Raw genomic sequence first — 17,353 nt, 5'->3', positions numbered from 1 at the left:
CCAGTGAAGAGATCAGTAAGTGCACCAACACCACACAGAGAGCCTGCTTACCAGATGGCAGACTCAAAAAGCAAATAACTTAACGACCAGCTGAATAGGTTAAGGCTAATGGATGAATGGTCCGTCCTTGCAGCTCCAAACCGAAGGCTCTATAGCTTTCACGATGTATATAGGACCAATCCCAAAAAGAATGGAACAATGCCAATAGCGTGATACAGTTTACGCCAGTGGAGCCTGTACTTCACTTTTTTCCACATGTGATACCTATGTCATCAAACAGTGTTACTGGGGTATACTGCGAACTTCGCCCGCGGGATGTGAAGTGAGTCTCCCTTCTAGAGAGCCGATAGGGTAGATAAACAGTAGAAATACCCCCGCTCAGATGGATGTGTTCTCAATTCGAGTAGGTTGGACCGTCCCACGGTAAGGTTGTGTGTACACCAGCTCGCAGACAACCGAATAAACCTGTCTAACAGTATGCGTTAAAAACAGGGGTTCAGTCCGCACGCATTTGCAAACGCATGCATGAGCCACAGAGCCACGTCACCGCACAGTGTGGCTCAGCCCTGACCCACCCCCCCACTCCCTTCTTATGAGCTGTGATTGTCATTGCCTCCATCTCCAGGGAGGAGGGGGGAGAACAGAGGCAGAATGGAGAGTCCTGCTTGTGGGTACAGAGCATTATTTTGATCCGTTCCAGAAGCACCCAATACAGAAATAAGGTGATTTCAAGTCCACTTGCTGCATGCACACTGACAGGTCAGCACCCACAGAGGTAAGTACAGCGGGGATGGAGGGGTGTACGGTCTTAGTTCACTTTTTCATTTTTTTCTGAAAATGTGAACTAACCCTTTAGGGCCGGATCAAATCATAGAAACGCAGTCCAGATGCTTTCCGGATGCTTTTCTGCATACGCATTTTTTTTACAGGTTTTTGATGCATTTTTGGTGTGTTCTGGTGCATTTTTCCCCCCTCTTTGTTCCTCACCCTAAATAAGGAAATGCATGTTCCACTGCGTTTTTGGTGTGTTTAGGTGCGATCTGGTGCATTTCTGATGTGTTTTACCAAGTTCCAGTACAGTTCAGTGCAGAAAAAAGCGGCACATTCAACTTTTTTTTTTCTGGAACTGACCACACTGGTGGGAACTATGCCATTGAAAACCATATAACCTACTTTCCATGCGTTTTTTTATGCAGAAAAAAAAACGTACTGGATTGCATGTGGTGTGAACTGGCCCTTACAATCTTTTCCTCATAATATGGATAACAATAATGATATAACTTACATGTATTTGCTATTTTTTTCTACAATAATCCTCCTCTGTGTTTACTTCTGCAATGGACCACTGGCTACACTGACGTACTCCGTAGGTGTCCCCTCTATCAGCGCGCTTCCACTCATTACTACAACTGTACATTCTGTATTTCAAGTGCTATATACACAGGCAATACAAGAGGGACACACACAGGGCCAAAACCACACCTCTCCTCCTCCTGCACAGCGGTGATATGTCCCTCTCACACTACCTGTGTGTGCTACTCTGAATGCTGCACATACAATTGTTATACAGACCAGGAGCAGGCATGTACTTCATAGGAGCTGGGGGGGAACATACTTTGCAGGGAGTGTGTCAGTGTGGTCGGGGGACGCTTTCAAAAGAAAACACAGAGCAGGATTTTTTTTTTAGAAAAAAACAACAAATGCATTATGTTGTTATATTATTATCTGCTTTATGTCACTTTAGGTTTCAGCTATAGTTGGGCTTTTACATTTAAAGTGGTTAAAAACCCTTCCATTGAAGTGACTGGCCTCAGGTGATTCACATACATGAAACAAATCCTCCTACATATGTTCTACCTGTTTATTCGCAGCCCTCTCTTATCTACATCCATTTAAAGTCCAGAATGTATAGCGCTTGTTTGAGCTGTCAGAAAAAAAGGGTGTGGAGAGCTGGAATTACACTCTGCAGAGCTCAGTGAGGGAAGCTCTGAGAGCTGATTGGACGGAAGGGACACCCCACCCCTTCACACAGCTCACAGGAAGAGAGCTGAAGCTGTCAATCATAGGCTGTGTGCTAGAGTTTCCCTCCCCTGTCACCTTTTTTTTTCTCTTGGTGTCAGGAAAACTTGCCAGAAGTGATTTATACTGATAGCAGAGTAACAAAACAGCAGACAGATATGACACTTAGGGCTCATTTACACTTGCATGATTTTAACACACTTTAACCACTTGCCTACTGGGCACTTTCACTCCCCCTTCCTGCCCAGGCCAATTTTCAGCGCTGTCACACTTTCAATAACAATTACGTGGTCATGCAATACTGTACCCATATGAAATTTTTATCATTTTTTTTTAGACAGATAGAGCTTTCTTTTGGTGGCATTTAATTGCCAATGGGCTTTTTATTTTGTGCTAAAATTTTGAAAAAAACAAAACAAAAAGTTTTTCTTAATTTCTGCTATAAAATTTTGTAATTAAGTAATTTTTTTTCCTTCACTGATGTGCACTAATTAAGCTGTACTGATAGGAGGCACTGATTGGCAGCACTGGTAGGCACTGATGGGGCTGCACTGATCATCAGGACACTCAGTGCCCTGATGATCAGTGTATATGTCCCCTGTGTGGATTTGCCAGTTATCGTGTCTCCTCTCCTCACGCGCTGTTGTCGTGAGGAGAGGATTGCCAATAACCGGCAAATTCTGTTTACACTGATCATGAGATGGGATTGGGCGTGTTGGGCGTGATTGCTAATCACAGGCAGTGAGACATTTCCCAGGCCGCAGCTGCCTGTGATTAGCAGTGTGCAGTGTCGGCTTCCTGGCGGGATCGGGCACGTGGCTCGGAACTAGGATCCTCAAACATGCCTGAGTCCATCTCTACTGGTCATATTGTAAAGAGCCGCTGTGCTTGACTCTTTACCCTGATCTGTGATAAGCTGTGTCTGAATAATGCAGCGATCACTGCTGATGAGCGCGGGTAGCGTGAGCATGGGAAGACATCATATGACGCCCTCCCGGCAATGTGCGACCGTGCTGTAGCCCTAATTCGGCTATAGCGCTGTTGTGAAGGGGTTAAAGGGCCTACTGCTTCCACATGCTTATTTGAGGTGTTTTTTATGCTTTTTTGCCAAACGCCAAATGCCTTGTGTGTGTTGATTTGCTTGTTGGTTTTCCCAGTGCATCCTGGGATATCTCATACCTGCAATGCCTCCAAAACAAACTGAAGCTAACATTGAGAAAAAGCCCCTTCGGGTACTGTAAGCGAGCATTGTCATAGACTTCTGTGGATGCTTTGAAGCACCAAGGACATTGGGTACAAAGTAAACACAACATGTGAACAGGACTGTAAGGTAACCAATTTATTTAGTGACAGGTGCTTTAATTGGCATTCAGAGTGCTTTAAAAGTTCATCCAATGCCATATTTTGAAGCAAGTGTAAATGACCTCTTAGTGCTCTGGATTGAGCCCAGGTTCACACTGAGGGCGGGTTTGAAATTGCGCAGGTTCAGCTGAACTCGCACGATTTCAAACCAGCAATGCAGTCTGACTTCGGAAGCGATTTGACAGACATCTGTGCGGGTTCATACACAGATGTCTATTCAAATCGCCCCCGAAGTCGCCAAAAGCAGTACAGGAAATACTTTTGGGAATCGGCGCTGCGCCGCAAAGTCGGCGTCGCACTGATTCGAATGGTGCCGTTGCCGGCAATTCAACATGGGATTTGATATGTCAAAATGACCTGATGTGAACGTGGGCTGAGACAAGTACACACTATAGAGCAGGGGTCTCCAAACTTTCTTAACAAAGGGCCAGTTTACTGTTTTCTAGACTTTAGGGGGGCCGGACTGTGGCCATTGGGGGTAGAAATTGTCCTGGCGTCAGTGGTAGTAAACAATACATCTTTGGTGTTACGGGGGGAGAAACAGTGTCCTATTGCTGGTGTCAGTGGAAGGAATGGTACCCCATATTCCTATCACACACGTTCCTGGATGAAGCTTCAAAAAGATTTGGGTGCTGCAGTAACGGCCGGCTGAAGACCGGTTCAAAAATCACGATGCAGATATTTGCCAGCAAGCACACCATGGATCAACAGAATAGCGTCCAAACTGATTTTTTATTGCATGATCACATCACAGAGTGGTGCAACGTTTCAGAGCCATGCAGGGCCCCTTCGTCAGGCATGTGACGAAGGGGCCCTGCGTGGCTCCAAAACGTTGCACCACTCTGATGTGATCATGCACTTACGCTAGTGCGAAAAGTCAGCTCTTTTTTGTCTGCTATGATCTTTTGAATTTGATGTGCATCTTCCAATAAACAAGGCTTTAAATGAGTGCGGCTGTCCAGAATTTGTTCATGTTCATCGCTAGAAACCTGGTTAACCCTTAGAAACTTAGGAGCGAGCTTACCCCTCCCCCTCTTTTGCTGTAACTCACATATAAAAGATATCATTCTTAACCACTTAAGCCCCGGACAATTTGGCTGCCCAAAGACCAGAGCACTTTTTGCGATTCAGCACTGCGTTGCTTTAACCGACAATTGCGCGGTCATGCGACGTGGCTCCCAAACAAAATTGACGTCCTTTTTTCCCCACAAATAGAGCTTTCTTTTGGTGGTATTTGATCACCTCTGCAGTTTTTATTTTTTGAGCTATAAACAAAAAAAAATAGCAACAACAAAAAAAAACCCATTATTTTTTACTTTTTGCTATAATAAATAGCCCCAAAAAATATATAAAAAAAACATTTTTTTTCCCCTCAGTTTAGGCCGATACTTATTCTTCTACATATTTTTGGTAAAAAAAAAAAAAAAAATCGCAATAAGCGTTTATTGATTGGTTTGCACAAAAGTTATAGCGTCTACAAAATAGTGGATAGTTTTATGACATTTTTATTAATATTTTTTTTTTACTAGTAATAGCGGCGATCAGCGATTTTATCGTGACTGCGACATTATGGCGGACAGATTGGACACTTTTGGTGCGATTTTGGGACCATTAACATTTATGCAGCGATCAGTGCAATTAAAAATGTATTGATTACTGTGTAAATGTGACTGGCAGTGAAGGGGTTAACCCTAGGGGACAGTGAAGGGGTTAAGTGTGTCCTAGGGAGTGATTCTAACTGTGGGGGGCGTGGCTATGTGTGACACGACTCTAAACACCGCTCCCGATTACAGGGAGCTGTGATCAGTGTCCTTTCACTAGGCAGAACGGGGAACTGCTTGTTTACATAAGCATTTTCCCGTTCTTCCTCTCTGTGAGACGATCGCGGGTATCCCCGTGGACATCGAGTCCGTGGGACGCGCTATCACACTCACGGAGGTCGTAGTGGGTGCGCGCCCGCAAAACGCTTCTTAAAGGGCAACGTACAGGTACTTTAATATGCCTGTACGTGCCCTTCTGCCGACGTATATAGGCGTGAGCCAGTCGGCAAGTGGTTAATAAAGAGTTCAGACTCAGACTCGAAAGCTGCCTGTTGTGTGTGTCATTGGGGTCTCCAGAATTCTGACAGGATCGCTATGAATTACCAAGGGAGGGTGGTCGGCTTTCCAGTAATCTATGCTATCACAACTGTCCCCGATTTGGAGGTACTGTCCCTGTGTTGGAGTAATGTCCCTCTGTCCCTCATTCCTCCTCATTTGTCCCTCATTTTGGATCTATCTATTAAGTGTTATATATAATGTACTTTTTATCTATCAAAAAATGTTTCCCAGTGCTAAACCTTTCATCCAATTTCTTAATTGCTGCATTTGTAAATTCCAAAAGCCAATATAAAGGAATAGTAGTGGTAAAAAAAGCACTTGTAAGATTCTATTTGAAGGGGGCATGACAGGGGGTGTGTCCTTTGCCTGTATACTTTTGCTGATAGGTGTCCCTTATTCACATCTCAAAAAGTTGGGAGATATGTCATCACCCTGCCATGACAGCGATAATCTGATTGGTTGCAGGGGTGAAAAGTTTATCTGACACTTAGGAGACCCCTGAGTGTTCATTATCCACACTTCCTATGTGACAGAGAGCTTCTCCATGTCTGCACCCTATGTATGGACATTGTTCATTGAAGAATACAGCGGGATCTCTTTATCCGGTTGTGCTTATGAACTCTATTTCCACTATTTATCTCATCAGCAGACTGTCCTGTGCTTCTCTATGTGGTGAGAAGTGTCAGACTGTAACTCACCCTAAGGTCGGACAGTATTGCTTTCCTCGGTCTGCTTTTGACAGATCTCCAACTCCCGCAACACAAGCGATAACACACTAGAGGTCAGACAGATCCCTCTGAGGCGGCCATGTTTCTGGAGACCACGGTCATGTGAAGCGCAGGGAGAAATGGCCCAGCTGAAGTAATGGTGACAGAAAGGCGGCGGGTTATGTAATTTGTATATATAAAGTTCTTTGTAGGAGCACCTGCCGTATAGGCTTGTATAGCTAACGAACTCATTGTTCATAAATATGTCCACCATCATTTGTCATAAAACCACAACACGGGTCTATTTCCATCTCCAGCTTGTTTACATTGTTTTCCCACATCAAGCATGGCAGCCGCGGATCTTTGTCAAGTCATGGTAAGCGGCCAATGAAAAGTCCCAGACGGGGTCACGGGTTCCCGATTCCGGATGTGCAGTTGTGAGACGGTAGAGGGAATAGTCGGGTTCCAGGCTGGTATAGTGACTGTCCCTGTGTGCGCTCCCTGCCCGTGTCTGGCCTGACATATGAGTGTATCACTGGTTGTCGTCCGGCTGGAGCTTGCGGATCATTCTCCTTCTCCTGTGGGCTTCCAATACCGCGCTGGTGAGCCGGGGGGGATTCCTATAGACGGGTGTACCTGTCATGGCTGCTTACCTGCGAGGCTGGGCTTCTAGAACCAGTGTGTGTGCCTAGCAATGGCCCTGGTCACATTGTACTGGAGGCAGACCTTATCTGCTAGGACTGCTGGCTTTTCCTGTCAGTATTGTTTGAGGGAACCCTCTACAAAAGTCCCACATCCAACACAGAATCTTAAAGTCGTATTAAAGCAAAAATGTATTACATTGCAGCTTGCCAATCATTAGATGTGACTGCATTCGTTTTCCTTTTTGTAGACTTTTCACCTGGTGATCTGGCCACCTCCAGAATTAGTGAGACACAACTCTGGAGGAATAAACACAGGAGGCACAGCAGGATTGTCAGTCTGTGGGGGAGGGGTGGGGAGGGAATGGGAGTGGCCCCTTTCACATGGGTGCTGCCGTTGGCTGGAATCCACTTGCTCAGTGAGGTGGATCACTCCGCTGAGCAGGCGGATGACAGGTCCATCGCTGCTCCCCTGTCCCACTCTCCTCTATGGGCAAATCAGGTGAAAACAGACTGCCTGTCCATTTTCATCCGATCCACTAGACAGATGGCAAATAGGACCACCATCCGTCTGGATTTTGCAGACAGGATCAATTTGGATAGCGGCGGATGTCAGCGGACTTGTCACCACTGACATCCGCCGCTCCATATAGGTGAATGAAAAAGTGACAGGTGGACCTGATCAGACAGCCTGTGTAAAAGGGCTCTTAAATGTACAGCTGTGGCCAAAAGTTTTGAGAATGACACACAGATTAGTTTTCACAAAGTCTGCTGCCTCAGTGTTTTGAGATCTTTTTGTCAGCTGTTACTATGGTATACTGAAGTATAATTACAAGCATTTCATAAGTGTCAAAGGCTTTTATTGACAATTACATAAAGTTAATGCAAAGAGTCAATATTTGAAGTGTTGACCCTTCTTTTTCCAAGACCTCTGTAATTCACCCTGGCATGCTGTCAGTCAACTTCTGGGCCACATCCTGACTGATGGCAGCCCATTCTTGCATAATCAATGCTTGGAGATTGTCAGAATTTGTGAGGGGATTTTGGTTTACCCGCCTCTTGAGGATTGACGACAAGTTCCCAATGGGATTAAGGTCTGGGGAGCTTCCTGGCCATGGACCCGATGTTTTGTTCCCCAAGCCACTTACCACTTTTGCCTTATGGTAAAGTGCTCCATCATGCTGGGAAAGGCATTGTTCGTCACCAAACTGTTCTTGGATGGTTGGAAGAAGTTGCTCTCGGATGATGTTTTTTGTACCATTCTTTAATCATGGCTGTGTTCTTAGGCACAATTGTGAGTGAGCCCACTCCCTTGTCTGAGAAGCAACCCCACACATGAATGGTCTCAGGATACTTTACTGTTGGCATGACACAGGACTGATGGTAGCGCTCACCTTTTCTTCTCCAGACAAGGTTTTTTCTGGATGCCCCAAATAATCGGAAAGGAGAATCTTCAGAGAAAGTGACTTTACCCCAGTCCTCATCAGTCGTCATCAGTCCAATCCCTGTACCTTTTGCAGAATATCAGTCTGTCCCTGATGTTTTTCCTGAAGAGAATTCTTTGCTGCCCTTCTTAACACCAGGCCATCCTCCAAAAGTCTTCTCCTCACTGTGTGTGCAGATGCATTCACACCTGCCTACCGCAATTCCTGAGCAAGCTCTGCACTGTTGATGCCCTAATCCTGCAGCTGAATCAACTGTAGGAGACGGTCCTGGCGCTCCCTGGACTTTCTTGGGCGCCCTGAAGCCTTCTTCACAAATGCAGTGGAAATGTTTTTTTTATGGGATTAAGTTCATTTTCATGGCAATGTATTATTACCATTATAAAAACTGAAGCAGCAGACTTTGTGAAAATTATTATTTGTGTCATTCTCAAAACTTTTGGCCACGGCTGTATTAGGAGATTTAGAAAAACTAACAAACTGAAGCCAAACTCCAGCTCACACTTTATAATCAGTTACAGCAAACAGTTTTTTTTTTTTTTTCCTTTTTGAGATAAAAGTTTTGCATGACTAAATAAAAGATGATCAGTGTAAGCACCCCTGCCAGTAATAAAGTGGTAGTACACCTCCAAAAAAAAAAAAAAAAAAAAAAAAATCTTCTCCCTACAAATTAAAGTGGAGCTCCACCCAAAAGGGGTAGTGCAAAATAAATTACAATTTGGGGTGAAGGTCTGCTGTAAGGTGGTTGTAAACTCCACTAACAAAATATGATAACAAAAATGGAAGGATGAATCTGGTCGGTTACCTTCCTTTTACTAATGCCTGGTATAGAGAGGCACCATGTCCTGCCATAAAAGTAGCACAATATTAAATAAACTTCAGTGTTTTTTATACCAGTATGTGTTTTCAATTAACTTGCTTACATCCCCTTTTTAATGTTGGCCATGTATAGGCAAGATCATTCAGCAGCTCTACATAAGATCCACATTTTTTTTTTTTAAATTCAAAGTGGTACTTATTTTAATACAAGCAAGCTGAGGAGTGCGGTAAACCTCTCCACTACTTAAAGGGGTTTTAAACCCTCGTGTTTGTTTCACCTTATTGTATCCTATGCATTAAGGTGAAAAAACTCCTGACACTGACCTGCCCCCCTGTTTTACTCACCTGAGCCCGTTTGTTCCCTCGGCAGAAACGTGCTCTTCCTCTCTGCCCGTTGTCTCGGCTCTTGATTGGATAGATTGATAGCAGCGCAGCCATTGGTTCCCGCTGCTGTCAATCAAATCCAATGAAGGGCCCGGGTCCGAGTCCAGCATTCTGTGTCTATGGAAGCAAATGCTGGACTCGGGAGCGCACCCGTATGGTAACCCCCAGGAAGAGTGCTTCTCCTAGGGGGTTTACCGATAGGGGGAGGCACCACTGGGGAACCCCAGAACAGGTGGATCAGGGCCACTCTGTGCAAAACAAACTGCACAGTGGAGGTAAGAATGACATGTTATTTTTAAAAAAAAAGGGATTTACAACCCCTTTAAAGAGGAACTTATTTTTTTTTAAGTCAGCAGCTACAAACAATGTAGCTGCTGACCTTTAAAGCAGTTGTATACCCTGCTGACACCTTTTTTTTTTGTGTTTTGTTTTGTTTTGTTTTGTTTTGTTTTGTTTTGTTTTTTGTTTTGTTTTGTTTTGTTTTGTTTGTTTGTTTTTTGTTGTTTTTTGTTGTTTTTTTTTGTTTTTTTTATACCCCTGTAAGGCAAAAGGCATAATGAGCTGGTATGCACTGCATACTAGCTCATTATGAAATACCTACCTTAGAACGAGGCGTCGGTATCTTACCTGGTCAACGCCGAGGTAGCTGACATGTTGCTTCGGCGTGTCTTCCGCGCAGGAGATTTCTTTCCCGGCAAGGTCCGGCATCTGCCGGGCCTTCAGCCGAGAATCCCCTGTGCGCATGCGCTGCTGCAGTCAGCGGCTCATAGCAAGGGGAATATCTCCTAAACTGTACAGGTTTAGGAGATATTTTTTTTACCTACAGGTAAGCCTTATTATAGGCTTACCTGTAGGTAAAAGTTAAAAAATGGACTATACAACCGCTTTAAAAATCAGGCAATTACCAGTGCCTTGAATTCAGTGTTGTCTTCCCACTGTTTTCCACTGGTGATATTTTAAAAGCCCCTACAGGTCATCAGTTTAAAGTTAACTTTGAATAAGGCCTGTAATTTACTGCTCTGACTTCAGTGTGTGTGGCAGTATGTAACTTGTATCACAAGCAACATTTCCATGCATAGGCCCCCGGCAAGCACATTGCATTCCTGTCAGGGCGCGTAGCTAAAAATGTTATGACTGGGAAGGGGTTAGTGCTTAGGCGTAACTTTTTTTTTTTTTTTACTCTTTCTAAAACTTTACTTATATCACATAGGGGCCCCTTGTGTGATATAATATTTTTAATGAGTAACTACTTTCGTGGGTAAAAAAAAATATTGTAAATTTAAAAAAACAATACCAATGCTCACATTTTCTGTATAATTCAATGCGATATGGCATCCTGGAGGTGTTCCGTACACCATTTTTGTACAGCATGCCCGCGGATATGTAATTTTCTGCTTGTGTGTTTCACTCACTGATTTTATCAGAAGTCTGCACTAAGATACAAATCAGATTTTAGGCACCCACCGGAACAAAATATTCAGTTTTGGGTAGATTCTTCTAAAGGGTTAATCACATCCAAATATTAAAGGATTGCAGACCCTGTGACTCTCCTCACTGCAGGTGCATACGCTAATCAAAAATGAAAAAGTAATTCCCATTCAGAATCGGTCAGACACAAGACATGATCTAACAAAGAGCTATTCCTTCAGAGCAGAAACGGGTAGGACTTTGCAACAAAGTTAATTAAAATCCTTTTAATGTACATTGATCATCTAGAAGGGATATTTTGTCTTTCCATTTGTTACTCTATAAGACATTGTGCTTCGTTTCTTCCATGGTTCTGGGAGTCAGGGAAAGTGACACACACTGTTTTCTGGTTCATTTTAGCCAGGTCTCCCTCCCCTCCAACCCAGCAACACCGACCATGCGAGTTCTGGGCCCGCAAGTGGGACAATAGAGCCCCGAAGCGGTGAGAGGGCATATTCTGGAGGTCACAGAACGTGATCCAGAGGGTATTCAGCACTCTCATTAGAAAGCAGACAGTTGGCTTGTGGAGTGTACATGAGTTCGTGTGAAACCTTCCCGCTGCCAACACCGTAAGACCTATGTTGGTGGCAGTAAAGGGTTAAAGGTGAATTCCACCTTTTGCAAAAAAAATGAAATAATAAAATGCATAAATATACTCCTATTGCAGAAAGTAAAAATATGCATTTGTATTTTTTTAAGTCAATCTTATTTTATTGAAATAGAAAAATTTGGATAGAAAAATTGTACAGTATACATATATGTCGTTCAATATCATATAAACAGAGATATACATGCATGCAACACTGGTGTCGTACCGTCTCATGGTTTAGATCATTTGTGAGCTGCGGTAGATTTGGTTTGGTATATAAGCCTGTATACCTACAGTGTCTAACCTGGCTTATTAAGGGTAGGTGAGCACCACTATCTACTCAACGAGTGGTGCCCACTCATTACAAGTAGGCTAGGGCTTTTGTTTTCTCTGAGGGGGAAGCTCTGTGTTTGCCACCGTTCTGGTCTGAAGAAAATAGAGATTGTGATTTAGGTGATCGTGTAACACTGTAGCATTTAAAGGGAAAGGAGAAAAAGAGAGAGAGTGGAGATAGAGGGGTCAAGGCAGTAAGGAATGTAGAGATTAAGAGGGATACATTCCACTCTGGCTACACAGGTGCGTCGGTGGAGTTCTCTGAGGCCCATGGAATAAATTCTGAGGAGTAGCGGAACATAGACCACGAGGTCCACATTTGTCTTTTTTTTTGCATTGGATACTGCAATTCCTCGCAACTGTGCTCAGTGGATCATGGGTGCAATGCTCTGGCTTCTGCAGATTCTTTCTCCAGCTCAGGTCTGTAGGAGGTACAGACCTTTTATGAAGCTTCAGGAAGTATAAATGGATTACAAATGCAGTGATGTCACTGTGCTTGTGCTTCGCTGAGAACTAATGTCCCCCTGCTACTGTGGCAGATGGGACTTGTAGTTTTCTCATCCACAATTCTCTGTGACTGAATAACAAAGCTTTGAGGCTGCAGCCAGGCACGGCTGCACTAAATTCAAATATTAAAATAGCCAGCAGAGAGAAGAGGGATCATGTTACGCTCTAAATATGTGTGTGACATGACACTTGGTCAGAAATTGCATTTCGCGTTAACAACTTCAAAATTGGGCACTTTCACACCCCTTCCTGCTCATGCAACTCTCTGCTCATATGAAATTTGGTGGTATTTAATCGCCACTGCTTTTTTTTGTTTTGTTTTTTTTTTTGCTAATCGAAAATTATGAAAAAAGAAAACAAACTTTCTTTGTTTCTGTTATAAAATTTTGCAAAAAAGTAATTTTTCTTCTTCATTGATATGGCTGTACTAATGGGCACTGATAGGCAGCACTGATTTGCACTTATGGGGCTGCAATCCTCTCCTCATCCTGGCACAGCGCCAGGAATGCCGATAACTGGCAAGCTTGTTTACATGTGATTGGACACAGCTTATCATATGATAAAGGGCTGCTGTGATTGGCTTTTTACCATAATCTGTGATCAGCTGTGTTCAAAGGACATATCGATCACAATGCTCGCCCCAGGGGGTGTGCAGGGGGTGTGGTTCTGGAAGGATGTCTATGGATTCAGAGTCAGTAGAGAACACACAGCCGACAACGAATGCTGCATAGTAAGCCTATGGATGATGTGACCACATAGGCATTGCAGCTGTTGCCGGCGATTTCTCCTTTTCACTGAAACCAGCCGCCGATGGGGAGAACACAAGACAGGACCAGAGTGCCCAGGGAATAGTTAAGTATACACATTTTTCTTCTACGGGATAGTTAGTTTGTTCTTAGAACAGGGGCGGGAGTAGCTTTAAAAGATAAGTTCACCTTTTTAGAAAAAAATAATAAATGCACATATTTTTGCAGAACAAAAAAGTGCATTTGTTATTTTTTTTCCTCGGGAGTCTGGAAAACATTTTGTGATCAGGGGTGCAGTCAGTGTACTACAGACAAGTCCTGCAGCTGCAGCCTGTACCTCCATACGGGCTGTCAGTTTGAAAGCTGCAGGGCTTGTGAATGAACTACAAGTGTACTCATCAGCACCATCACAGTTCATTTAGAACTACAAGCCGTCTGCCGCTGTGGCTGACAGTGCTTGTAGTTCATTCATTCACAAGAAACTATGGATGAATAATGTGGCCCCTGAGCAGAGCCCTGCATTGCCAGGCTGTTTTTGAATTGTGCCACTGAGTGCAGGGAGAAGATTCTCCACCTGCTGCCACACTGAGGCGGGGATCAGGGGTAGAGGTGGCAAGAGCTGGAACATCTTAAATGTTCCACCCTAAATACAGGTGGAACATGTAACGTTCCAAAAGTTGAACTCCTTTTAGCCTGGTCTTCTTTAATACTAAGTCATTATATTTTTAATTTCGAGATTAGAAGGGTGGAAGACTGCTAAGTCACTGCTGGTAGGGGAGAGCTGTGCTTCTGAGAACAAATTTAGTACTTCTGCTGAGTAATATGAGGATGAATTGTACCTCTGTGCTGCAGCAATAGAGGTCAGGGAGGTTTTAAAACAAATTTACTGCTTGTTAAAATTATGTAAATGTTTTAAATGAGCTTCAGACTTAAAAAATTAAATCGGCAGCTACAAGTACTGTTGCTGCTGACTTCTAATGTAAGGACACTTACCTGTCCAGGGATCCAGTGATGTCCTCATGCCAGCCAATTATTCAATCGGCTTCAGTGCAGGTTCCGGCATCTCTAGTAAGGATGAGCTCAGGCGTGTCCACGCCCGCCAGGAAGCTGACACTCCACAGCACTAATCACAGGCAGTGAGACATTTCCCAATCTGCGGCTGCACAGACCGGGAAATGTCTCACTACCTGTGATTAGCGTTGCGGAGTGCCAGCTTTCTGGCGGGCATGTGGACTTGCAAATACGCCTGAGCTCATCCCTTATTTCTAGTAAGGGAAACGGGAAGTAAAACCTTGTGGCTTCACAGGCAGTTTCTTACTGCGCAAGCAACGCTCTGCCTTGTGAAGTGTCCTGTAGTTTTCTGGGACCTGTGATGTGTCCCAAAAGACTGCAGGGGAAGGAGCGGGGGGCCGAACTTCCCGGAAGTGAGAGCAGGTACCTGTCAAAACCAGGTACTTGCCCCCCCCCAAAAAAAGTGCCAAATGTGGCAGTGCAGGGAGGAGAATGCAAACAATCGGAAATCCACTTTTTGAAGTTGTGCTTTAACCACTTGCTTACTGGGACCAATTTTCAGCTTTCAGCGTTGATGCACTTTGAATGACAATTGCGCGGTTATACAACACTGTACCCAAATTACATTTTTATCATTTTTTGGGGTTATTTGATCACCTCTGCGGTTTTTATTTTTTGTTGAAAAAATTTAAAAAGACAGAATTTAAAAAAAAAAAATTATATATTTTTTTATATTTTGTTATAAAATTTTGCAAACAGGTAATTTTTCTCTTTCATTGATGTATGCTGATGAGGTGACAGTGATGGGCACTGATGGGTGGCAATAATGGGCACTGATCGGCACTGGTTGTTTACACTGATAGGCAGCACTGCTAGGTCGCACTGAGTGGCACCACTGGTGGGCATTGATAGGTGGCACTTGTGGGCATTGATAGGTGGCACTGGCAGGGGGTACTGGTGGCACAGATGAGGCAGAATTGCCTCTACCTCTTCGGGACCGATGTCCCTTGCACATAAGGCATTTTTTTTTTCTCCTCACGCTGTCAGTGTAAGGAGAAAAAAAAAACAAATATGGAGCTTTTGTTTACATCATGTGATCAGCTGTCATTGGCTGACAGCTGATCACGTGGTAAGGGACCGGGATCGGCTCCTTACTCGGATCTGTGATGACCTGAGTCTCAGTCACTCGGTGATCACAGCACGCGCCCTGCAGGGCGCGTGCATAGGGGAGGCCGTCGTATGACGGCCTCACGGAAATTCAGGTCCAAGCTCTTTTGGGTGAAACATGTAACATGTTCCAAAGGTGAACTTGGCCTTTAAGCCATGCCCTTAGGGCCCTTTCACACTGGGGCGGGGGGCGGCGCCGGCGGTAAAGCGCCGCTATTGTAAGCGGCGCTTTACCGTCGGTAAAACCGCCCCGCTAGCGGCCGAGAAAGGGTTAAAAACCACCGCAAAGCGCCTCTGCAGAGGCGCTTGCCGGCGGTATAGCCACGCTGTCCCATTGATTTCAATGGGCAGGAGCGGTATACACTCTGCTCCTTCACCACTCCAAAGATGCTGCTAGCAGGACTTTTTTTCCCGTCCTGCTAACGCACCGCTCCAGTGTGAAAGCCCTCGGGGCTTTCACACTGGATACAAAGCAGCGGCACTTTCGGTCGGTTTGCAGGCGCTATTATTAGCGCAATAGCGCCTGCAAACCGCCCCAGTGTGAAAGGGCCCTTAAGAACTAGATTTAGGCATTGCTTTTGCAGGAAAGTACAAGGAGAGCTTTAGCTTGGCATAAAAAATACAACAGAACATAGTTTATTATCTGACATGACATGGTACATTTTAGTACAACATTGCTGTATCTAGCGTTTCCATAAATATTCACTCATCAAAGGGCTGTTTTTATCTATTTAGCCCATAGCTGAACTCTAAAGCCGCATACACACGGTCGGAATTTCTGATGGGAAATGTTCGACGTGAGCTTGCTGTCGGAAAGTCCGACCATGTGTATGCTCCATCGGACATTTGCTGTTGGAATTTTCGACAACAAATGTTTGAGAGCAGGTTCTCAAATTTTCCGACAAAAAATGTTGTTGTTGGAAATTCCGAGCGTGTGTACACAAGTCTGTAGCACAAAATTCCATGCATGCTCTGAATCAATTACGAGACGGAAGTGCTCGGTCTTGTAAAACTAGCGTTCGTAATGGAGATGGCACATTCGTCACGCTGCAAATTGTTTAATCTTTCAATGCAGCGCATTCTCTTCTTTATAATGCTAGAATAATGAAGTTGCTTTGCTGCTGATATTCACACAGAGTTCTGACAAACTGATTTTTCTTATTATTTCTTGTGATCTCCTGAATGTTTGTTTTTTTTTGTTTTTGTTTTTCGCCAGATCTCCAGAATAATGTTTGTTTATTTGTTTTTTTTTTATAGTGATCTACTTTTATTTTTTTTTTTCTCAAGATCTCCCGAAATTTTTTTTTTTTTATAGTGATCTCCATAATATTTTTAGTTTTGTGTGTCAAGTTACCACAACACCATTATTATCTTGTGTTTTTTAACATCAAAAGAGGTTGGTTGGTGTTGGTGTCCCTTGTTAATTTGACATTGTATTTTTAAAAAGTACCTGCCTACTCGAAAACAAACTGTCCTTTTTGAACTAAAACACATAGCCAAGTATTTCTCCCAAAAAAATTACAAATTTATTAGGGGAAGAATTGCTTCTTCCTCTTCAGGACCGATGTCCCTTGCACGTAAGCCGGTGTTCGGCTTTTTTTTTCTCCTCACGCTGTCAGCGTAAGGAGAAAAAAAAGATTACTGAGCTTTTGTCTACATCATGTGATCAGCTGTCATTGGCTGACAGCTGATCACGTGGTAAGGGACCGGGATCGGCCCCTTACTCGGATCTGTTATCACCTGAGTCTCAGTGACTCGGTGATCACAGCGCGCCCCGCAAGGAGTGTGCATAGGAAATTCAGGTCCAAGCTCTTTTGGGTGTAACATGTAACATGTTCCAAAGGTAAAGGGAAACAAAGAGGAAGGCAATGCTGGATAAACTGTTGACATAGGTGAAGCCTTTGTACCCCAGGGCAGACATCAATTATTTGACAGGCAAAATTGGTAGCCTGAGGAGTCCATTTAATACGGAGCACAATCCTGTCCAGGACTCTGAGAGATCGGGAGCAGCAGCAGATGACATATATGTTCCGAGGCTGTGGTCTTACCACAGCCTGCGT

General features: G+C 44.0%; 2 protein-coding genes across 2 annotated transcripts in view; one reads left to right on the top strand and one right to left on the bottom strand.

The window, feature by feature from the left end:
* ACAD10 (acyl-CoA dehydrogenase family member 10) overlaps window positions 1-6,323 on the bottom strand; it is an 83,188-nt gene extending 76,865 nt beyond the window's left edge. The window contains exon 1 of the mRNA XM_073626274.1: window positions 6,179-6,323. The gene's annotated coding sequence lies outside the window, so the exon portion shown is untranslated. The remainder of the gene's footprint in view (window positions 1-6,178) is intronic.
* A 268-nt stretch (window positions 6,324-6,591) lies between these two features.
* Window positions 6,592-17,353, top strand: part of BRAP (BRCA1 associated protein) — an 87,585-nt gene continuing 76,823 nt past the window's right edge. Inside the window, exon 1 of the mRNA XM_073626253.1 lies at window positions 6,592-6,789. Coding sequence (XP_073482354.1) covers window positions 6,711-6,789 — 79 coding nt within the window. The 5' untranslated portion in view covers window positions 6,592-6,710. The remainder of the gene's footprint in view (window positions 6,790-17,353) is intronic.

The sequence above is a fragment of the Aquarana catesbeiana genome, linkage group LG01, assembly GCF_042186555.1.
Source record: "Aquarana catesbeiana isolate 2022-GZ linkage group LG01, ASM4218655v1, whole genome shotgun sequence".
NCBI classification, from domain to species: domain Eukaryota; kingdom Metazoa; phylum Chordata; class Amphibia; order Anura; family Ranidae; genus Aquarana; species Aquarana catesbeiana.
The sequence above is the reverse complement of the archived record's forward strand: the minus strand, read 5'-3'. Positions and strand labels throughout refer to the sequence as shown.